The 24,943-nt window shown below is 33.7% G+C and overlaps 1 protein-coding gene and 1 long non-coding RNA gene across 2 annotated transcripts in view; one reads left to right on the top strand and one right to left on the bottom strand.

Annotated features, from left to right (window-relative positions):
* The window catches only part of LOC106872998 (uncharacterized), a 28,223-nt gene extending 7,030 nt beyond the window's left edge, over nucleotides 1–21,193 (top strand). Inside the window, exons 2-11 of the mRNA XM_014920197.3 lie at nucleotides 1,795–3,629; nucleotides 6,376–6,537; nucleotides 9,836–10,030; nucleotides 10,530–10,679; nucleotides 11,188–11,286; nucleotides 16,777–16,887; nucleotides 17,208–17,348; nucleotides 18,846–18,946; nucleotides 19,288–19,472; nucleotides 20,425–21,193. Coding sequence (XP_014775683.1) covers nucleotides 1,800–3,629; nucleotides 6,376–6,537; nucleotides 9,836–10,030; nucleotides 10,530–10,679; nucleotides 11,188–11,286; nucleotides 16,777–16,887; nucleotides 17,208–17,348; nucleotides 18,846–18,946; nucleotides 19,288–19,472; nucleotides 20,425–20,846 — 3,396 coding nt within the window. The 5' untranslated portion in view covers nucleotides 1,795–1,799 and the 3' untranslated portion in view covers nucleotides 20,847–21,193. The remainder of the gene's footprint in view (nucleotides 1–1,794; nucleotides 3,630–6,375; nucleotides 6,538–9,835; nucleotides 10,031–10,529; nucleotides 10,680–11,187; nucleotides 11,287–16,776; nucleotides 16,888–17,207; nucleotides 17,349–18,845; nucleotides 18,947–19,287; nucleotides 19,473–20,424) is intronic.
* Nucleotides 5,487–13,494, bottom strand: LOC128247306 (uncharacterized). Its single transcript, XR_008263680.2, has 2 exons — nucleotides 13,391–13,494; nucleotides 5,487–5,644 (listed from the first exon to the last, which is right to left on the bottom strand). It is a non-coding gene; the product is annotated as an uncharacterized LOC128247306 (long non-coding RNA).
* Nucleotides 21,194–24,943: the final 3,750 nt, after the last annotated feature.

Below are 24,943 nucleotides of genomic sequence, written 5' to 3'. Positions count from 1 at the left end.
GACAGTGTGTGAGAGAAAATTGTGATGTCACAGGAGAGAAAGGTGTCCGCATGGGTAATGGTGCACTTACTTTTAATGATTCTGGAGAAGCCATTATGGAAGGCTGCTAAATGTGGAGAATGAATGGGAGGAAGAGAGCCTGCCAAATGTTGACCCAGTAGAGGGACCAGCTACCCAAATAGATAGCACGCTGGTAGATAAAGCAATTAAGGATATGATGTCAGGAAAAGCCTTCAGCCCATCAGGAATCACTGCTGAGATGCTTAAAATATCTGGTGGTGTGAGTCATGGCCTAGTCACCCGTATTTTATATATATAGATAATCAATGTTTTCAGGATTTTTTTCTTTTAATTTCATAGTTGTTAAACATGCACCACATCCCTTTACATAAAAAAAAAAAAAAACAGAAGGTGGCATGCATGTTTAACATCTCTACTGAATCATCCAAGCAGAAATAACACAGTTTTACTGATTATTTTCTCAAAAGTTAGTAAATTCAAGTGGTAGAAGGAACTACATTCAATAAATTGAAATTAATTGTTTTACTGACTGAAGGTTTTAGTAAATCTGTTGCTATTTTTTAATTACCATTTCTCTGTTTTATTTTAGTCTCTCCATCTTCGTCTTTTATTTGTTGTTTCTTTTTATCACTCAGTCCAGCTATTTCCAGTAGGTTAAGCAACCACTTACAATTTCCTTAAGAGAGCCAGATAGGGCATTCAATGTATTGAGACAGTAGACAATATGTTGTCTGTTTTTCTAGATGCTCATCTTCTTTAAATGTGCCAATCATGACCATCACATCCTTTTTTGGGCCTAAGTAACTGTTTTTAATAATGCATAATTTTGCATGTGCAAAAGGTTCAAGGAATCTATTTTCTGTTTGGAAAATTTTTCAGTTTTAGAGCTTAAACTGAAATATCCAATCATCCTTGATAGAGCATTTGAGAGAAGTATGAATGTCACAGCTGCATTTCCTCATCACTATAATATCCTTTCCTTTGTAACCTTCAGAGAACTTGTAAGATACCAACTTCTGTTTTGATTCAAGAATATATATTTTATTGTGTTGTTTATGGTGTTTCGGTCAATTAGGTCAAACCCTGATCAAGCAGAAAATTGATCGCAGGCATTCTAGTTAACCACCTTGTCTTTTCCTTTTATTTTTAGTTGTAGTCATCTGAGATTGCATTATCCAATATTAAATAACGACATATTCTCATTTTGGCATAATATACATCCAAATATTCTTGGCTTTGAATAAAGTTTGCTGATCTGCCCATCTTAGGCTGGCATTAATAGAATGGTTTGTTCACTTAACCCATTACCTCCCATAATTCTATTAACTGGAATTTTTTTTATGAAACTTTGATTTCTAGCATAAAACAGCCTTAGAAACACGCTAGAATGATCAAAATAACATTTTAAATAGAAATAAGTGAGATATTGAGTGAAAAATTAGCAAACCTCATTTGAATATCAGAGAAATATACCTAGTAGATATAGCAAAAAGGTTAGATATGTGTAAATATTGACAGATAATTACGAAATTTGTAATTTTTAAGTGATCTCATATGAGATCACTGGTAGGTAATGGGTTAAGCATTGCTTAATTGTTTGAATAAATGTCAATGTTAAGGTTTGCTAGATTCAAATTGAGTATATGAAAAATATACAGGAATCTTTCAGTCTATAACTGATTTTGATTTAACTTTTTTTTTTCAGTTTAATGAAACATTGTTATATAGCATTAACATAATGTTAATATTTTCTCTTATTGTATATCTTTTCAGTTAAAATGAGTTTAATGGATGAATTAGTATCAGCAGGGGTTGACTCAAATGAGTTTTTGGGCAATCCTCTGAAGCATGACGATTTTGTTGCAACAAATAATTTGGATGATTCTTCTTTGTCACATTCAGTTTGTGAGGACTTTACAGTGGACTTAACTGACATGAAAGATATTTACGCAAGCAGTAGATGTAAAAATTTATATGGTAATGTTGACACAACTAACAAAAATAATTCTGTTTTGTTTGAAAACTGTGCCATGAATTTGGAGCAAGAACTTGAACAAGCAGTGACTTTAACTGGTTCCTCAATGGCAACTACTTCAAATCAAGAGAGCTTTCAAGAATCCAACCTTGAAAGTAATTCTTTAAATGTAAGACAAGAACAAGTGCATGCTATGTCCCAGTTAAGAGAGGAAAATATAAACCAAGTTCAAGAAATAAGTAGAACGCCTAAAGAAATTTTGTCATCAGAAGAAGAGCTTTCCCAAGCTTTCTCATCAAATTCAAAGACTTGTGGAATTTTAGAGATGAATGAATCAAACAGTGATAATAGTTATAAAAACCAAGATGGTTGCAATATTGAAAACTATGATGGTAACATGAAGAATTGTGACAGTGAGGACACTAGTAACTATGAGAATAGGGTTAAGAAGATTCCTGACATTGATGCTGATAATTATGTTAGTGATAATGAGTGTGGTGATGATAATATTGTTGATCATGATGTTAGTATTAAAGACTATGACCCTGATGATATTGCTGATTATGTTAAGGATAACAAGGGTCAAGAAAATAACGAAATTCATTACTATAGTATTAAAAACCATACCAACAATAACATTGTTAATTATGATAGTAATATTAAGAGCTATGATAATACTAATGTCAATGCAGATCACTCAGTTACTAATATTAAAGACCATGATGGAGATAATATTGGTAATGATGTTACCAATGATAGTAATGACCATGGAGATAATGAAACTGGCAACAATCATAACAATGATTATGGGGATGATGGCTCCAAATTCTTATGTGGAAATTTAGTTGATGAATATGATGTTACTGCAGAGACAGACAAAGATATTTCCAGTGTTGTAAATAACTTCAGTCTTGAAAGAAACGTGGAAAAAGAATGTACTTTGATAAAGGATGAAATTAATGATGGAAACAGTTTGGGATGTCATCATATTGATACAGAAAAGTCAAGACTTTCTACTGAAATTGCTGTTAATGTTGATATGACAGAGAGTCCTACTAAAATCGCCAATGATGTGGATATGATAAAGACCAGGTCCCCTACTGAAATTGACCTTGATGTGGATAGGATAGAGACTGAATCCTCTACAGAAATTGACATTGATGTGGAAAGGATAAAGACTGAATCCTCTACAGAAATTGACATTGATGTCGATATGATAAAGACTGAATCCCCTGTCAAAAATTCTAACACTGTAAATAGTTTTACTGCTGAAGAAACTCTCAATGCTAGTATAAAGACAGGGCCAGCTTACAAAGTTACCGTTGACTGTAACAATGCAAACAGTGCAACAATGTCATTTATGAAGAGCGAAACTGACCATACAAATAAAAGTGTAGTTGAACAATCGGCACAGGATTCACAGTTAGAGGTCTGTGAAACATTTGAAGATTTATATCTGCAAGAAAAGTTTTTAAAGAAAGAGAGAGAAGTGGAGTCTTTAACAAAGCAGTTAGATGATAAACAAAAAGTGATTCATCAGGCTGTAAATTTTGGTAAGCAACTTCTTGAAGAAAATGAGGAACTCAAAGAAAAAGTGGACAAACTTGAGCAGAAAATTATTACAATTGATGAGGTAATGTATTCTTTAGATAATCATGAATAAAGGCATGAGTTTGCAGTACTGAAAGTATAGAGATGCTAGCAAATATACTCATTTTCTACACGCATACAAGTGCATGTATATATTAGTATTTAAATATTAGCATGTAGTTGCATGCGGAGTTATGTATGTATGTTATAATTTTAGCATCAGATAGTATGTGCCGCATTTAAATGTAATACTGTGATTTGATCATTCACTAAATACTATTATCCATTCACTCAATTACTTTCCACCATTTTCAAATATAGTAAAAAAATAAGGTCAAGTTTTGGTCTTTTTAGATTGTCTTAGCAAAGCATATTCTATACTGTTGGTAAAACTATTGTGTGTGTGTACATATATATATGTATATATAGAGTATGTAGCTTTCACCTGTTGACTTAAAGACTAGATCTACTTCTACATTGAATTCTTTACAGTTTTTTCAACTTCAGTTGATTTTTAGACTTGTTTCTATTACTTTTTTTTTTTTTAACAATCTCAGAAGTAATTTTTATCTACTAATTGTATCAATAATTTCAATTTATCAAAAGTTTCTCTGTGCACTACATTTGTGAGACTATCATATTTGGTGTTTAGTAAGTAGAATGCTCTTCTGAACATATTATTGATATTCATTACATTCCCTGTGTATGTATTTGTATGTGAATATATATATATATAAATAAATACAAAAATGGGACAAGAACTCATAACATCCAGACAGACGATACAAAGAAAACAAGGATGGGTCATTCAGAGTTTTCTATCCTCAGTCAAGTTCCAGATTATCTTTGCAATTTCAGCTGGTTATACTCGAGATTGCTCCAATCTGGCCAGCCCCAAGGAAAAACTAAGCTAAGAGCATTAGGTTCCTTGGAAGAAAGCAGCAAATGTATACAAAAACAAGGACGGAAAAAAACAGAGAAATGTTACATGAATACAAAGGCAATTAACAGGACAAAACAACAGGTGTTTTTCGACTAAGGACGAATTAAATTAAGCTGGCGCATGTTGAAATATCACCTGTCTGTCTGGATGTTTTGCGTTCTTGTCCCATTTTTGTATTTTTTTTATATATAAAATATAGCAGCATACGTACACCTCAGTCTCATATATATATTACACACACGCACACACACTCAATGGGGTGCTGAAAAGTTTCTGGCTTTGGGTAAAAGAAAATACAGGAGGATCAGCTAATTATGATTTTATTCAACATATTCCCCTCTCAGATTCACACACTTATTACAGCTGTCCTTCAGTTTTTCTATGCCCTGTAAAAGAACTTGGAAGGATGGGCCTCCAACCAGGCTCTTTGCAATACCCTTAAAGCTAGGAACTTTTCACCACCCCCTCATATATATATATGAATTACTTTTAGTGTTACCATCTAAGTAGAATATGCTTTTCTGAAAAAAACTAAAACTAGTCTGTTGCGTTTATAAGTTGTTTTGAAAACCAGGTCTACTCTCATATTGAATTTCCATTATTCCAAAACATTTATTGATTGTATTGTAGTCTTTTTCCTCTTAGATTTTAAACGTCATTAGTGGTGTAGGCATGGCTGTGTGATTAGAAAGTTTACTTCCTAACCAGATTGTTTGGTGTTCAGTCTTATCACTTAGCCAAGTGTTTTCTACTCTGGCTCCAAGCTGACCAAGCCTTGTGAATAGATTCGGAAGACTGAAACTGAAAGGAGTGCATCATATACTTACATATATTATATAGAGACAATGATTCAAATAAACAGATAAAACCTTGAGTCTCAATATACAAAATATATATATATGTATACATGTAAAAAGTGACAGCAGATTTAAAATTTTCAGATGATTAACAATCCAGTATAAATATATACATATTTTTTAATAGACCAAACTTACTCAGATTACATAGACTCAAAGAATTAGAGGGGCAAAGGTGTTACAAGTTCGACAGCTGTTTCTGAGGGCTCAGAGTTACTTCATAATGTTGGCAGATGTAGGTCATCAGAAATTTGCAGCCTGTAATGGAAACAAATAAACATTGGTAAAATCCAGAGCCTCCTTCATCAGGGTGGATAGATAAGAATCTACATTATATATGTATGTGACTGTGTGTTTACAGTTTGGATTCTATGAAAGTTTCTCAATTCAAGTAGCGTTGTTGTTACTTCTATCTACAAATTGCCTGCTCCTTCACACCGAAGATATGTAAATTAGATATCCCTTACTTGATGAACAAGTAAGGATTAGCAAGGGGGTCATCTAGCTGAAAAACAATATCTTAATGATATAACCATCTAACTCATGCTAGCATATGAAAATGAACTGAGAGAAAGTTTATATCTATTGTATTGATAATCCCAGTTAATCTATTTTTCTGCTCACTATATTACATATGTGAGATCTACTTTACTTACTAGTCTTTGTGTGTGCTATTCTAGTTTGCTAAATCCGATTATATTCCCAGTTTTATTGAAATCTTTGATAGAAAACATAGCTACCTACTAACTACTCCCACACTGCATGAAGCCTTTCTTCAGAACATTCAGCTCATTTGTATACATGGAACTTAGAATGGTTTTGTTTCCAGTATCTTCCTTTCTCTTCCTTTATGGGCTGCAGCTGTGTATAAGAACTAAAGTAGTTGATTAGTATGATATCCACAAGATATTCTTGATCCACTTGTTGATTTAATCCTCAGATATATTGAAATATTTTAATTACTACATTCTATTCTGTTTGTCTTGCAGGAACTGAAAAATGAGAAACATTCTACAAAATTCAAGTTAGAATCCAAAGAGTACATGGAAAAGCAATATAATGAAGAAATTTCGCTGCTCCAAAATGAAATAACTCAATTCAAAAAAGAGGTGGAGTCATACCAGAAACAAGAAGCTACTTTGAAAAGAGAAGTAAGTTAAATAGTTTTGTATGTGAATATATATACTCCCAGAATTTTGTAAACTCATCAGCTTCATGATTAATGATATACAGGTTTGTTTTGTGGGAGGAGAAGGGATACTTATGCAATCATATATGTGCAGAATCTGTAATGACCGGAACCAAAGTTTCACAGTGAGTATTATGAAAATTCAAGGAAGGTTGAAATCATGTGGTCTCAGCATTAGACATGGTGGGGATTTATCCTCCCACTAGCGATATAAGCAAGAATGCATTTTGCACCAAAAGCCAATACAAGAGGTTATCTCCTGCAGTATAATTTGTTCTAACAGAACATCCACGTTTAAGTGGGCATAAATATTACTTTTCAGTATTGATATTGCCTCTGTTAATATTATGAACATTATGCTTATAGCAGAACTGGATTTTGAAGTGTAGTGCCAAAGTGGTGTACAGAATAGACAAAGAACTTAGATTCTTGAGGCCTCACTAACAGCTCTGCTATACTAGAACATGGGTGACTAGGTGATCTGTATGTTGTGGTTGTAGAAGTATTCAAGTTAAAGTTAGACAAATTACTCGGGAAGAGCTTATCCATACCACCTATAATTCTGGAACCAAAGGAATAAGTTACATCTTCATACACTTCCTCTTCATCAAAAACCAATCATTGTAATTTATACCTTTTCCAAGCTGGCATGAGAGAAATGAGTCTGCAGTACACCATATTGTTGCTTCTGTCAAATTTATGGTATTTTAGTTGTGAGGCATAACATACTGAGGTCCAATCCCACCATTTCTTCCCTTGACTTCCTTTATCTTTAGCATTTATCAAGTCATCATTACATATTCATACTAACAGTCCCCTATCCTGCACATGTTGATCAATGCTTTTAATGCCCAGCTGTTCCTTCAGCCAACTTGTTCTCAGCTTGTCAAGAAACATTTTTCATACTCAAATCAATTCTCTGGCCATTGCAAATTTTCTGAATTGAATGCACATCATATTTCTTACATATAAAAAAGGTGGTTTATATAAAACCACTTTTTTTGTCTATATAAAACATATGTACCTTGTTACCAACAAAAGTAACTCCAAATGAACCTCTTCCACCTCAGTCCTACTTTGACTACCATATTCTCATTACTCCAGCACAAAGTAAGTTACATATCTAACAAACCATCAGTTATATCTCTAGTGAGCCATGTGGGTACTATATGTACAACATTTCACTGATACTCCTATTCCTATCTTGCACAGCTGAAGTCTGGTTCTCTTGTTTATTTGCCAGAAATCACTATACTTTTTTGAGTATCCATTGCATGCATTGAGTACACATAAAGTTGCTCTCTACTCTCTTCTAATATATTGAGCAAGGCCATTTTTCAACTGGTACTAGGATTTTGTGCTCCTTATTTATGATTAGTACTCTGCTTTATCCCATGTTTGCCTAACAATGAACTACATTTGTGCTATGGTGAAACCATAGCTGGAACACTGAAACCTATACAAAGTACAAGAAAGAATACCGTAAATCCTCAAGTATAATCTGCACTTTTTCCCCAAAATTTAAAGGTCAAAATTTCTAGTGCGTACTATATACGAGGTTAAAAATGAAAAATATTTTCTAAGCAAAATTTTCTAAGTGATAAATATGTAAAGGCAAAATATTTATTTTTCACGGACGTTATTATTGTTATTTCTTTATTTTCTGCAAAGTGCACAAAAAAGCTATATGCTTGCATTATGTTATATATACAATAATAATAAAGGACGTTACCATATATACGTTTACAAATCAAGGACGTTATATAGACCTCCTTGACTCAAGTTAGAGAAGGGGTGCATATTATACACAAGGTTTAGGTTTTTCAGAGGCACAGCCACCTAAAAATCCCCTGCGTATTATACTCAAGGGTGGACTATACTCGAGGATTTACGGTATATACCTACTTATTTAATGCAATCAAAAGTCTGTCCAAACTCAAGAAATTTTTACTGTTTGAGTTGGGAGAGTCATTAATGTTGGTAAAAATGGCTTCCAACATTTGCTCCAGCTTTTTACATTCTGAATTCAAATCCTTCCAAGGATGATTTTGCTTTTTGTTCCTCTGGGGTTCAATGAAATTGAATACCTGCCAAGTACATGGGCTCTGTCATGTCAATCAACCTCTCTCCTAAAAATTGCTGTGCTTTATGCTTAAATAAGAAATCCTTGTTTAGTCTATAGAGATACAATAAAAATCCCCAACCTTTTGAGGACTTCATTAATTGGGATATAGTAACAGTTGGGGTATGGCTATTCATGTTTAGTTTGGACTTCAGGAGGTATTTGGTGGTAAAAACACAAAGGTAGTGTGGGAAATTCCAGAAGAGTAATATTTCAAGGAAGAAAAATCTGACAACATGCCTAATTCTGAATCTGGTGAGATGTAGTTTGGGTAACTGGAGGAACAGAGATTGTCCAGATTAATTTAGGTAAGTTCGGAGGACTGGCTACTATAATAGCTGCCAACATTTTCAGTATATTTTACACAGCAGTTATGATAAATCTGATTGAACACTTCTTTTTTTACACATCATAACACTGAAGAAAAAAATTGCATATTAGTCATCAGAGATATTTTTGTAGGATTTTACATCTCATAATTAATGATATGCATTAGACATGAATAAATATGATAGGTGCTGGTGTAGCTGTGTGGTTAAGAAATTTGTTTTATGGCCACATGGTTCTGGGTTCAATTTCACTACATGGCACCTATGGCAAGTGTCTTCTGTATCAAAGCCTCAAGTTTTACTCATTCTTTGTGAGTGAAATTTGGTAAGCAGAAACTACAGAAGTCTGTCATGTGAATGTATGTTTGCAAATTTTTTGTGGCATTTACTTACACCTGAAAAAGAGATTGAGTTTACTTTGAATTACATTTAATAAATCAATCAATAAAATGAGTACCAGACTAATACTGAAGTCAGTATAATAGATGGAAACCTTTGAAGATAGTACCCCAGCATAGCTACAGTTCAGTTACTCAAATCAGTGAAAGAGTGTGTATTGATTATTTTTGTGAGGACTGGTGAAACCGGATGGCAACACCAGGCTCCAATCTAACTCTGCCAAATCAGATTGGAGCCTGGTGTTGCCATTCGGTTTCACCAGTCCTCAGTCAAATCGTCCAACCCATGCTAGCATGAAAAGCGGACGTTAAACGATGATGATGATGATATATATATATTGTTTGTTATTGCTGTAACATGAAATGCAAGCTTTCTTTATATTTGCATACAATTTGAATTAAATGATGCAGTTGAGAAACAAAGATGACTTACTTGAACAGTCAAATTTAAAGGAAGAACAATTAACTACAACAATTAAAAATTTAGAAAAACTGCTCCTTGAGAAAACTGAAGAAGTTTCACATTATCCATCTCAAAGTTTATGCGATGATAATCAACAGCAAGTTGTACTGGAAAAAGAGGTGTTAGAACTTCAAACTGAATGTGTAAGTGTCCCTTTTTTTTATTTGAAACATTGGCAACTAAAGAACCATTGAGCATAATGTCATTCTTATTATGTAAAATATTACAGTTGAATAATCAAACAGAATAAAATCCAATAAGCCATTTGGGATTTGTTTATTTAGAAGCATTCGGAAGTTATTTAATCTTTTCATCATTGTAATACATGATGCTAATGAAAAGTCATTGATTATGGGACCAAGATTAAAAATAATAATTTATCAGTATCTTAAAATGAAACAGTAGTGGAGTAGGTCAAGACAATACAGTGTCAGATTAAATCTTAATGTGGTTATCACTTCTAAACCTATTATATCTTACCTTTAAATATTTGTCAGCTACTACTGTTGGAAAAAAAAAACATTCCAGGTGTGAAAAAAAAGAGCAAATAAATGTTAAAATAAGATCTGCTTAGAAGTAATGTTTAAATATAATGACTTATAACATATCTCTCTCTCTCTTTCGCTCAACATTGCTTTACAGACAAATTTGAAAGCTCAACTTATCAGCAGTCATGCTAACACAAATCGAGTGGAGGAGGAGTTGTTGAGGGTTAAAAGAAGACTTGATGAAAAACAGCAAGAATATGAAGAAGTAAGAAGTGAAATGAACTCCTATCAAAAAACTCTTGAGGTATGCTTTGTAAAGCCATTTACTTGAGGTAAAGAATTAATGAAATTAGCTTCATGAGTTTCATCATAAAATATCAACTTCATTTAAGTGAGTAGTTTGGTGAATTGCACCCTTGAAATTGAAGAAGTCATTTATTTTTAACCCTTTAGCATTTAAACCAGCCATATCTGGTCCAAATATTCTATCTGTTTTATGTTCGAACTGACCAAATCTGGCCAACCATGTCATTCTGAAAAATAAACAATTTCATTGACGACTTCTCAAAGATACAAGATAATGCATGATTAATTCAAAACAATGTGAATAAAATAATTATAACATTTGACAGAGTAATGTGAATGCTAAAGGGTTAAAGTTTAATGACTGGTGATTTAATAAATCTAAATTACTCTTATAGTATCTCATATGTTTTGGTGTTATATCATTATCATCATAATTGTAATATGATATTCCTATTTTCCATGAAATTAGCTATATAATATTTAATTTTATATTTCTCTTATTGTAGATATCTCAAAGAGAAATCCTTGACTTAAAGGCTCAGTTGTATGCTGCTCAGATTGAGAACATGAATCGGCAAGACAGAGGCAATTCTCTTTTCTCTGAAGTAAGTACATTACAGCCTTATTAATTTATCTTGGGGATTTTTTTTTTTAGTCAATAAAAATTGAGTGCAAACGATTAGCTTGTAAGAAGTGTTCAAGCACTGTATAAGGAAAAGCTGTTTTCTCTAATAGTTATTCTTGCAAAAAAAAAGTAAGGTCGTGTATGAATGAAATGTGAGTAATAGATGAACAGGGTATTCTAATGTGATCCACTGAATGTACTACAAGCTTCAACATTGGTAAATTGAGAGAATGATTATTGGTATTGCATATTAAAGGTTAGATATTAAATTGCACAGGTTAATGGTTGAAAGTGCATTAAATTGGAGATGAGTTGATGCAAGATTGAGACTTGTGTGGAAAAAAAAAACTTTTTCAGACTCTTTCAACCAGTTCAGCATAATAAAATGGTTATGATAATGATGTTAATGTTTGACATTGAGGAATTATATTTAAAACAAATTTTGTTGTATCAAATTTGTAATAAACTGGCTATTAATAGAATATTATAGGCTATACTTAAATGTCACCATCATGTATTGTATGTTTTTGCAGCACGTTGATGACACCATGATGAGAGTCTTCCTGATTAACCATGAATTCTCCAATCACATAAAATCATAGTGTTACTTCATTCTGACTTTCATAGTATTTTCTTGGCAGAGATATTGGGATGGTTTGCCATTGCCTTCCACAACTGGATGGCTGTTAGCCCACAAGGAGCCCATCCACCCTTCAACAGGTCTTGTTTCTAATCTTATCAGGTGTCCGGACATCCTCATCACAAGAGTTGCAAGCTACTCGAATTGAGGATCCAGTTCAGTTGCCGACTACTTGACCATAGAAGAGGTAGTACTGGTTTACATGGTATCCCTGACATGACTCATATAAATGGCTGTTATAAAAAATTAATGTAATCTTTTTATACGGTGTATTAGATCCATAATCCATTAAAGACTTAGTTGTTATACTGTGTATTTAGGATATCATCCAATCCCACTCTGTTATAACCATGGGAAGTGTTGAATTGAGTATTTACAAGCTAGCCAACAAGAGTGTCTCTACTACATACTGTGAAACAGTGAAATGTTTCTTAAACCACAAAGTTACATAAGAAAAGGGAAGGACACATTAACTAAGGTATTCTTGGATACATTGTCCGAAAATCAGATGGTGTAGTTATAGCTAAAACTCTTTGATTATAGGTATTCTTGTTCAGAACTAACCTGGGGATAAACAAAACTCAAAGTATTAATAGTAGTGTGAATGTTGTATAATCAATGAGTACTTGTAATATTCACAACTAGGTGGACTAGGTCATTGAGTGTTATATCTCTGCCATTAACATGTCACAAGTGGTCACAGGTTATGAATTATTAATTGGTAGTCCAACTGACCATCATCATTTAATGTCCATTTTCTATGCTGCCATGGGTTGGACAGTTTGACAGCAGCCAGCAAATCTGTGTCAAGTTCAACTGTCTGCTTTAGCATGGTTTCTACAGCTGAATGCCCTTCCTAATGTTAACCACTCTACAGAGAATACTGGGTGCTTGCTACATGGCATCAGCAGCAGTAAAGTTGCCAAATAACTTATATGACTCTTCAAACTGAGTAGGAAGTAGTATTGATGTGAGTGGCTTTGTACCAAGTGATGAAAGGTTAGGATGTGAATAGAGTGACTGAAATAAGTATCTTGCAGTAAAGGAGACACATGGTTACTCCTCAGTAGGAAACAGAGGTGATTGGAGATGATGATGTGATGGTTGGGTACACTCAAGTTACAGGGTGGAGTATATAAGTGAAGTGGACCTAAGAATTGGATAGGCTGGGTAAGTTTGTGAGATTGCAAAAGGAGAGTGGGTGTTGGAGGGGAGAGAATATTGTGAGTGAACACAAAGGGAGGGTTTTATTAGGTAGGGACACACTGTGTGCTGGTAGGTTCGTGAGGGTACAAAGGGAGAATGGGAGATGGAGGGAATACAGTGAATGGTGAACTTAGGTGAGGAGATGTGGGAAGTGTTAGGAAGATGGGTTGTGCGGAAGAGATTTGTCAGGGACAGACTGTGCAGAATGTGCGCAAGGGCATGGGCATAAATGACCTACCTTTATGACCTTCATTTTACTTAACTGGACTGGTCTTCTCAAGCACAGGAAATCACCAATCATCTCCCTCCTTTGTCATCTCTTCTGTAAGACTCAACATCTGAAGATCATTTTTCACCACTTCATCCCACATCTTTGTGGTTCTTACTCTTCCACAGATTTCCTCCACATTTAGAGATCAGCATTTCTTTGTGCAGTTGCCTTCATTTGCATCACATGACCATACCAGTACTGTCTTCTCTCTCAACACATTGGTCTTTAACTCTGAGGTACTTTGATTCCAGTCATTGTTCTCTTCTTTACTTCTACTAAGATTCATCTATAAGAACAAGATTCATCAGCATAGAGAAGCTCCCATGGGCAACCAGCTTTAAATTTCTTTTATGGCCTGGAAGACTATGATAAACAAAAAGCTAAGAACTGAGCCTTGGTGATCTACCTGCTCATTAAACTTGTTAACACACTCATTACTGACTTTCACTTTAATAATAACATCCCTGTACATGGCTTGGACAGCTTTCAGCATATCAATAAATACCAATTACAGCAGTTTATTTTTGGCTAAATGCTTTTGCTGTAGTTGCCTTACTCGGAAGATAGCATCAGTAGTGTTTATCCTGGCATAAAACCAAACTGCATCTCATCTAGGTTGACTCTCTTCCTAATTAGTTGAGCTATGACCCTTTTTGTAACTTTCCTGACCTGGTCCAGAAATTTGATACCTCTATAATTACTTTTTTACCTTTGAGCAGTTAACTATGATACTGCTACTCCTTCCTGGATGGCATGATTAACTATACAGGTGACTAGGCTGTATCCCACTCTGTCAGATATTTAAAGTATCTCAGTGGTGATTCCTGATGGATCAGGAACTTCCCCTTCATATCATTAATTATCTATCATACAGTTGTCAACTTGGATAGCTGATCCCTCTGTTGGGTCCATATTAGGAAGGCCTTCCTTTTCCCATGCATTCCCCACAGTGAGCTGCCTTTCATAGGGACACTGCCTGGCCACTTCCTTTTCAGAGTCACTAAGTACAAGTGTACCAACATTCATTCAAACACACATCTCTCCTTCAACATCACAATTTTTTCTGACTCACTGTTTTGCAATCCAAAACACCTCAATCCTCTAGTCCTCATACCGCTGACAAACTTTTTTCCTTTCTGCTTCTCCCCTAGCCAAGATTTACCTGTCACGAAGCTTCTCTTCTAGCTACCTGATATAGTTCTTTGCTCCCCCAACCCTTCCAGTCCTTCCACACCTGTTTCTTTGCTCTTTGGCACTGTCTATTTCACTGTTCTACCACCATGTTACACTAAATCTGGCTGGAACTTTACTCAAATCCCTCCAGGTAATAAATGCCTTGACCCTTTGAAGAAAGACTCCTGTTGTATACCTTCATCAAATGAATATAATAGTTCAACATTTTCCAGATCATACTCAAGAAAGGAGTTGAATTTAGTACTACCAGCTAATTACTTTTTTAATTTTTAGCACTGCCACTCATTTTGGAGACTGTTCCCTCTAAGTTACAAAACTCGGTTGATTGGGCCATTTGCAAGTTAAGTGTCTTGTTCATACACAGAGGATATGTATTGATAACATTTGCGGCCTTTCAGATTATTTAGTCTAATCTTATTAGATTAAATTAAAAGTCTTGTTCTATGTCAAGTTGTAGTTATCTCCCTTGGAATAACAAATTGCAGCGAAAGTTTGCCGTATTTATTGATTCAGCAAGGGAAATATTTATTATCTACATCCAGCAAGAGAAATATTTATTACCCACATCATGTCAAAATTGCTGCTGTACCAAATTGATGGGGTCTCTAATCATTTACTACCTCTGATTATATTTATATAGAACAAGCAAGAGTTTGAATTTTGTTTTTGTATGATTTTATAGACACAGGTTTGAGGTTATATCTTTTACCTTTTACTCGTTCAGTCATTAGGCTGCAGCCATGCCAGGGCACCTCCTAGAAATTTTAGTCGAAGGAATCGACTACTTTCTTAAGTCTGGTACTTATTTTATCAGTCTCACTTGCCAAACCGCTAGGTTATGGGGGTGCAAACAGACCAACACCGGTTGTCAAGCAGTCATGGGGGCTTAAACACAGACACATATACGACAGGCTTCTTTCAGTTTGTCTACCAAATCCACTCACAAGGCTTTGGCTAGCCCAAAGTTGTAAGTGGAAAGATGCCACAGAGTGGGACTGAACCCAGAACCATGAGATTGGGAAACAAACTTCTTACCACACAGCCATGCCTAATATATATTTATTAGTTATGGAGTTTTGAAAGGACAGTGAAATGGAATTGGAGTACTGAATGTAGGTATAAATCATTATAATGTAATGACCATGTTTAGAATTTCTAACTTACAGGTTTCACTTGTCCAATCATCTGAACTACCTGTTCAATGAGTTTATGTGCAAATAGCTGACTATTCCACAGACGTAATCCTCAAGTGGATTCAATGTGACATAGCTGGACTGAATTACAGGTAAAATACATCCAAAGACAGCCATACAGTTTCCATCTACCCAATATCATTCACTAAGTTTGGGTTGAACAGTAGATATGGTAAGACACTTGCCTAAAATTTGCTGTAGTGAGCTTGAAACTGGGATTTTGTGATTGCAAAACAAACTTGTTAACCATTTGGCCATGATGCCTGTATATTAGGAACTTTAATGATGATTTAAGGTTTATTGAACAGATCCATGACTATTAGTAGTTGGGAACAAACATTTTTTTTTTTTTTTGCTTATGAAATCTTTTAATTCTGAGTTGGGAAAACAATTCTTATAATTTTTACAGGTCATAGATTGAAAGATAAACACAGTTGGAGTTCTTAACCCTTTAATATCAGAATTATAGGTGTTTTTCCTTTTCTCTCTTTTTTTTTTAAACCTACTGTTCTAACAATAGTGTTGGTAAAATCTACTCAGCAATACAAGCAGTTGTTTAGCTTGCAAAATGGATATCTTCAAATAAGGTAATAGTGACAGTCTCATTTGTTGCCCGAGATAAATTGTCATAAACATTTATTGACTTCATGAATGAGATTTTTTTTTTTTTTTTTTTTTTTTTTTTTTCTAAATTAAAGTACTAAAACTTGTAAAATGGCTCAACAAGATAAATGTGAGTTTCTTAAGACATAAAAGTCCATAACAGTTAATCTAAGAGCTATTACAAATGTATCCTAGGGTTCACTTTGGCAAAAATTGTCCACCCTTGTGATTTTATCTTTAAAATGTGACATTGTTGCAGATTTTACTGTCACCACCAAAGAATTTTTTTTATTTTTGCTTATGGGCTTCTTTTTCATTTTTGATTTCAAAGCGAATGAAGAATGCAATTTATTTTCTTACTAGTTGGAAGATCGCCGAATTTCTGTTGAAAAAACATTAATGGCTCTACAAGAAAATTACCAAGTCTTGAAAGAGAAATATAATTTGGAAAAGCAACAAAATTATAAACTCAAAGTATGGAATAATGTTTTTATATTTTATGTTTAAACAGAGCAGAATGTTTACCTGTTCTTTAACAATAATGTAGGACAAACACCTTTCTTTGTATTTAAAACATTTCAAATATACTATTTTTTCTATAACTGTCCGATTGGGCATTCTGATTGTTTTCAGTACCATCTAACAACTCATTGAAACTTACAAATTAAGTATAATAATTACTTTTTAAAAATTAAACAATTTGTATGTTTTACACATAGTCCTAATACATTTCATATTTATATTAACTATTTTTGGAGTGTTGGTTTTCATAATTTCCTCATTCTTACCAACAGATGCAAACTATGTCATTATATCAAATGAACTCCAGCAAAGGAAATGAAACTGAACTGGAGTATCTCAATTGCAAGCTAACACAATCACAGCATGAGATTAAACAGTTGCAAGAAAAAATTAAACACATGGAAAAGCATGAGGTAAGTTTAAGTCTAAAGATTTCTTTAATCTATTCATGGAAACCTTCTTATACCAAAGAATCATCATCGTTTAAAGTCCCTTTTTCCATGCTGGTATGATTTGGCATGAACAGACTAGGCAGAGGGCTGTGCCTGGTTGTAATGTCTGCTTTGGCATGGTTTATGCAGCTAGGAGCCCTTCTTGATGCCACCCACTTCACAGTGTACTTGGTGCTTGTTACATGACACCAACACTGAAAATATATAAGTGGGCATTATTTAAATTAAATATTTGAGATCATGGAGCATTAAAATCTTGTATTTCTAATATCTACTTAAGTTAGGTAAACTAGATGACACATTTTAATTTATTTTGAGGATTTAAGCTGGCAGATGCCAAGCTGATTAGTTAAAATATGACAATTCACTTTACCCCATAAGAGGTTTAAAGTCACTGTTCACTTAATTGCAAATATGTTGCATAGTTAGGTAGAACTTACTGCTTACAGCAGTAGGGTTAAAATTCGTTTTTGTTTTATAGCTTAAGGACAAATGAGTGATATTCACAGTCTTTGCAACAACTCAAGGTGATGGTGACAAGGAAGGAAAAACTGCAACTCATCAAGTACTGTCCATCTGATGAACTTCTATACAATTTCCACGATATGACTTGAGTTGACCTTAATTGTGATAGGTTACTTAACTGAAGTGCCACTTCAGACTAGTAACCGTGTGATTACTCAAGTACTTGACCATTCAGCCATGCTTGCACCCACCAGTGCCACATGCTGAAGAACTATTCAGCATGTGTCACTTTATTAATTAGCTTTTTAATTCATTTGAAATTATAGCTAGATAAAGAGTTTCTACCAGATGTATTACATGAAAATTTTGTTATTAATAGCATTCTTAGATTCTTCAGAGTACCCAACTGCTTCAATAATTTACATGTGATCGTTACCAGCATTGCCTTCCTGGCACTTGTGCTGGTGGCATGCGAAAAGACATTCGAGCGAGATCGTTGCCAGTGCCGCTGGACTAGCTCCTGTGCAGGTGGTATGTAAAATACACCATTTTGAGCATGGCCGTTGCCAGTACCACCTGACTGGCCTTCGTGTCGGTGGCACGTAAAATCACCCACGACACTCTCGAAGTGGTTGACGTTAGGAAGGGCATCCAGCTGTAGAAACTCTGCCAAATCAGATTGGAGCCTGGTGTAGCCATCTGGTTCACCAGTCCTCAGTCAAATCGTCCAACCCATGCTAGCATGGAAAGCGGACGTTAAACGATGATGATGATAATGATTTAAGAAAATAACAACGGAAATCATCATAATGAAATGAAATATTGACAAACAGCTTTCAAGCAATCCCGAGTGACAGTATTTGAAGTTAACTATGACACCTTATTGCTATGCAAATTTTTAATGAGTTGTCTTTCATGCATTGATGAATATCTTGTAAATATGCTGTTATTTCTGTTTTGGGAAACATCTAGATGTTTATCTTTACTTTTTAGTCACAACAGATTGACAAACTAACAGATATTCAAAAGACATTTGGAACCAAAGAAAATCAAGGTTTAATCGACTTTTTGAAGTCTTTAAATGATAAAAAACAGTAAGTTGTTTTATGTCTATGCTTCCATTGTTGTATGCAATAAACAGGTCTGCTAAACTGCTGTTCTAATTTCCATGGTCATTGTATTTGTTAATTATAAACATAATTTCTGCCAATCCTCACTCTAGTTTTTATAATTATATATTTTATATACATGTTTACATGAATACTAAAATTAACATAATATAATCAAATGTTTTGTTTTTGTTTTTTTTTCTGCAAATTCATGTTCCACTAAATTTATATGCAAAATAATATATACTGCAATACCTTGGTTATGTAATTTAATCACATTATTTATGCTGTTAGGCACAACTTGTATCTGCAAATATCTCTTACAGGAATGACTTACAGGCTACTCAAGAAAGACTAAACAATCTAGAAATGCAGTATATACAAGAATCACATCAAGTTATTGACTATATCAAGAAATTACGTCTGGCTGAAGAGCAGATAGAGGCTTTAAGTTACAGAAACATGAAGTTGAAGCTACAAATTGATGAACTTCTCTCAAAATATAAACCAGGTATTTGAAATTTGTATTTTGTTGGGGGTGGGTACTATCTCAATTTATACAAACTCTTATAAGTTCATACAGTGCAAAGCTTTATAAGTCATGAAATGTCCTACAGTAATATAGTATTACACTATGCTTATTGTATTCTATTTACCTTTTCCATTTTTTACCAATTTTATTTCTAACATTTTAAAGTCCCTGGGCACCTTTAATCTGCATATTCAAACTTTTCTTGAACAGTTTTTGTAATTTGAATAAATACCCTGATTCTTATCACTACTTGATGATGCATTTAATTACAAATCTTTTATAAAAGTGTGGGTAAGGTGCTTGCTTCCCAACCATGTGGTGTTGGGTTCAGTGCTTCTTCATGGCATCTTCACTGAGTGTCCTCTGCTATAGCTTTGGGCCAACCAAAGCCTTGTGAGAGGATTTGGTAGACAGAAACTGAAAGAAGCCCATTAGCCAAAGCCTGGTGCAGCCCCTTGCCTTACCAGCTCCTGTCAAACCATCCAACTCATGCCAGCGTGAAAGACAGACATTAAATGAGGATGTCTTTTTGTTTGTTCCCCACCACTGCTTGTAACTAATGTTGGTTTGTTTACATCCCTTTTACTTGGAGGTTCAATAGAAGATAGCAATTGAATAAGTACTGAGATTGATCTAATTAATTTGCCTCCTCACCCCACCCCACAAATTCTGGCCTTGTGCTAAAATTAAAAAGAATTATTATTCATTGAATTTAATTTCAAAATATTTTTCTTTAATCAGTGCCAAACCTATAAAAGTTGGAAGAGGTTTCCTTTTCTTGCTTTGACAGATACAACTGCTAGGTGTATATATAACCAGTTTAGCAATAGCCATGGCTCTGTTGTATTGATTCAGTTACAAAGACCTTTTCAAACTCTTAGAAATTTTAAAATTAAATAATTTTAAGGTATGTTTTCCTTTTCATTAACAGATGAAATTGGTAAAGTTAGAAATGACCGGAAAACTAGAACTGAAAAGATCCCATTAAGTACTTCAGAGAATATTCCTGAAAAATTGAAATCTCAAAAAGAACCTTGCAAACCGGAACAAAAACTTCCTGCTCAAAACCAATCAAAGACCAACCGAAGAAAATTAGAGCTTGCTCGTTATGGTTTTATCAATCCAGTTGATTTCCTTGATGGTTCTCCAAAAGCAAAGAAAACAGTCAGCATGTCTCGTGATGTTGAAATAATTGACCAGAATGGAAATAAGGAACAGAAACTTGCCTCAACACCCTCAGCTATTTCCCAACAAACAAAGAGGAAATCTAAAGGCAAACTTGCTCCTCGCAATAAAATTATTGAAGTAAAAGCTCCACCTGATAATAGTGGAATGGAATGTGCACAGCAATAGAATAAAAATGTAATATATATATATATATAATGAAACATTTCTTTGAAGAAATTGTATATTAAAATCTATATTCACTATTTTAATAGTTGGCTTGAGTTTGCCAATAATGAAACAAATTTGGTTAAAGGAGAAACTAGCCAAAGTTACGCTAATATGTGTCAAAACAGAGCATAAGTATTTTGTCTGATAAAAGGATGTTGCCGATCACTTCAAATTCAGAAATTTGAGAGAAAGTTGAACTGTTGATAACTATTGTAGATATGGTATGAAGCTGCACAAGTGCTTTTTGTAAATTAAATGTAGGTTTATAAAATCGATTTTACATAATAAATTTAAATTACCAGGAATATTGCTTTGTTTGTTTGTCGAAGACAGGTGCAAGAGATGCAGTTGAGATTAGAATGGTTAATGCTTACAGATTTAGTCCAGGATAAATAATATATGACAATTTTTTATGTGAAGTACTAGGATTTTTTATTAAGATTTAGATGGTGGAAACAAATGCATCAGGTAAGATTTTATTCGGACATTCCACCTTGTAATCATAGCATTTAAACAATTTATCTTTGGAGGAGGGACATATGGATTTCTCAATGGTTTAGAGGCCAACAATCAGGTTTTGAGTGGTGAAACAAAGACCATAGATTACATTTGTCTATGGTGTGTAAAGTATTCAATTTAATCCAATTAGTCTTTGTTTTAAGATATAAATTTTGGATGAACTTGATAAAATTTTCATAAAATTGGTGCTTGCAAGACATTTAAAATTATATAGATAAGCCATTTTAGGTAGATTGGTATCAAAAGGGTAAGCATGACATCTTGTAATTAACCTGTGTAAAAAGATTTTTGTGCAAGCTATCCATCAGAATTATACAGGGTGTTAAGTAAACAGGACAAAGAAAAGCTGAATTTGGCACCACATGATTTAGTATTTAGAAAAAAAAAACTACATAAAGGTCCGACTGATGAATTGCAAATGCAGAGTATACTTCAATAGTGGTTGGTGGGTATAAATATGAAATGATCATATGCTTTCCTAAAATTATAAAGAATGTCAAGCTCATATTCATAACCTGGGATCATCCTTAATTAAGGATTAAAAGGCACATCTACCATAACCAGCTTAAAACAATGCATATTTTACATTAATCGATCTTTAACCTTTTTGTTACCATATTTTGGTGGAAGGTTTTAGTTTAAACCCCAGAATTTGTATCCAAGATCATAAAATCAGTTAAAGATGGTGAAACATAATGAGGATTTGGTTGCAAATTCGAACTGGCAAAGTAGTCTGTTACCTCTCTCCCCATCTAAAGTAATAACACTTCAACAAATTTTTTAAAATGAAACAACTTCAGGCTAGTCTGGTGGGGTATCAATTGTATATTACAAATTTTGTCAAACCTTTAGTCACTAAAATACCATAGCCTATTTGAATTTACCAATTTGACAGGTTATGCAAATTGTTTAAAACCATCCAGTCATAATAAAATTTTTAAAAAAAGGAAATATAGTGTACACTGATTTTCTGACATCTCATTCCAGACATTATCTGACAATTTTCAACTACCAAACCTTCACTATTAAAGCTGGAAACTTTCTGTAGATACAATTGTAGCAATATGCAGGTGAAAAACTAGCTTAAATCTAGTCTTTGTTTCAAGATATAAATTTTGGATGAACTTGATAAAGATCCCATTAAGTTCTTTTTTGTTAAGATGAATCAGAAAATCTTCACTGCTTTGAAGATAAGCTTCAAGATGGGCAACTATGAGGTTGCCATGTGCCTTCAGATTGTATTTTAATGTTTAACATTGAAAAAACAGGAGTGTGACAAAGAATAAAAATGGGAACAAGTTATGACTAGTAAAATAAAGTAATCTACTTAACCACCCACTTTCAGCTAGAATATATTAAATGAAATTAAAATGCATTTCCTCCTGACTATTTTCTTGTTAGGAGAATACTTAGAAGAGCAAGTTTACACACAGAATAGGGATGCTTGAAAAGATATGTCAACTATTGTTGATGTTTAAAACGAGTCAAGTCTATGAGAAAAAGCTGCTGCTTGAAGTGCTTGCCAAACCTACCTTGTATTTTTATGCTCATGCTTCAGATATTAAAACAGTATTAGCCACTGTAACATTTGTCTATTAAAACAGTTACATTTTTACAGAATGTACCAATATAAACCTCATGTAGCACCTAGAAGTGTTGACCATCCTATAAAAGGAAATACTATACACACTATGTAACAGCAACATTTCCTAATACATACTTCCTAAGTTTAACTACTTTTAGTGCAAATTTGAACACCCATAAGTTAGTTAAGAGGGATACCTTTTAAGATTTTCAAAATGCAGCCCAGAGTTATTTGTACTAAAAGTGATTGCATTGGTGCCATTCCAAGTCCTAGTAAAGAGTACTCATTTAAAGCCCAAGTTTTATTCTTGTAATATCCAATTCAAAAAGTTAAATAGATTTTGCTTAAGTTATTCAGAGAGGAGTCGAATCATTCACAGATGAATTGCATTAATGGATTACTTTATAATCCTCAATCAGTATTGTTTGCATTGTGCTCCATCACTAATAGACACCAAGATGTTAACTAATTTCTAAAATTTTCTCTAACATAGAAAAATTTTATTAGCGCTTATTTGAAGTTGAGATCGGATTCCCTTATCTACCAGGTCTGAACTTCAAAACCTTGCAAAGTACATAGCAATATATAAATTGTCAAACATCTTACCTGGAAAATATAACTACAGACAAACCACAGAAGCTACAGCAGCTGAAAGTGGTGTTCAGTCTTAAGTTTACCTTGCAAAAAGGTCAAATTTTCTGAATTATAAATTTACAAAGTTGACAACTTCCAGTATATGACAAATGAAGCTAGGTTTGTGGCTGGTTTCAACTGAGGTGACAGTTCACTCACTATCTGCGAGTAGAAGACACTATCAGGATATTTAATCACGTCAATTCTGTCAAGATGTTTGTTCTCATAGCATTTACTCATCTAAGTATCTTTCTATTTAGAAAGGTCTTACTTGGAATTTCTCATTCTAGAATGAGCCACAAGGCTCTAAAAAAATGTGCTGCAGAACGTAGCTCAATATTGGTTAGGATACTGAGCATGTAAATACCTGAAAGGTTTATCAAATTCTCAGTTACTCAAACACCTGGTTGTAGCAATAAAAATGGCATTTAAAACAAAAGACCTTTTTACCTATTGACTCCTTTATAGTTCTTAAAATAAGACTCAAAATATCTCAGAAACACATACCTTACACATCCTTTCAACTGAATTGTAGAGTACAAACCTTAAACATTAGAAAGTTATGTGACTAGTAGCATTACCCACTACATTGGATGTCTAAACAAATTTCACTGCCATTTTATCAAAACAGCATGGATAAAAATTGTAAATTTTAGATGCTTTCCAGATGACTGAGCCAAGCAGAATATGCTAAAATGTTAAATTTAAATTTACTTTAGCATATTAAAGCTAATGGCATTATTTTCAGATCAATGAAATTGAAAACCAAACACCAAATTAATTATTATGCATTTATTTTTAGCAGGAATAGCTATTTGCCATAATTCAAAGCAACAAATGCAAAAAGCTTAAATCCATTTTAGTACTAAATACTCAAATTAGCAATACAACAATTTTGCAGATAAATTGAAGCCAATAACTTGAGGGACAGAGGGTAGAAAAAAAGAAATAACTTCACTAGCATATGTAAAAACTGAAATGTGCTAGGTAGCTTACTTCTACACGAGCCATTTTAACAAAAAGCATCTGAGGATATTAGAAGTTGAAACACTGAATATTTTGTCAATGCAATGCTAATTTACAAATCAAGTTAAAATGCAATGAATTGTAAAATAGCAGTTAAATAAGTCAAATAAAGCATTTCACAAACGCTTTTTATGCTTTATTTCACTAAAAAACAAAAAATAATGTACACAGTAGCAAAGATGTGTCTATACAACTGTATACATTTTACTTCATACTCAAGCTGCTACAAAGCAGCAATAATTCAAGTGAAAAAACATTCAGAATTTAAATCCAACAACCTAAGGTGCTTATA

Source organism: Octopus bimaculoides, chromosome 3, assembly GCF_046866305.1.
Source record: "Octopus bimaculoides isolate indiv1 chromosome 3, ASM4686630v1, whole genome shotgun sequence".
Taxonomy (NCBI): domain Eukaryota; kingdom Metazoa; phylum Mollusca; class Cephalopoda; order Octopoda; family Octopodidae; genus Octopus; species Octopus bimaculoides.
The sequence above is the reverse complement of the archived record's forward strand: the minus strand, read 5'-3'. Positions and strand labels throughout refer to the sequence as shown.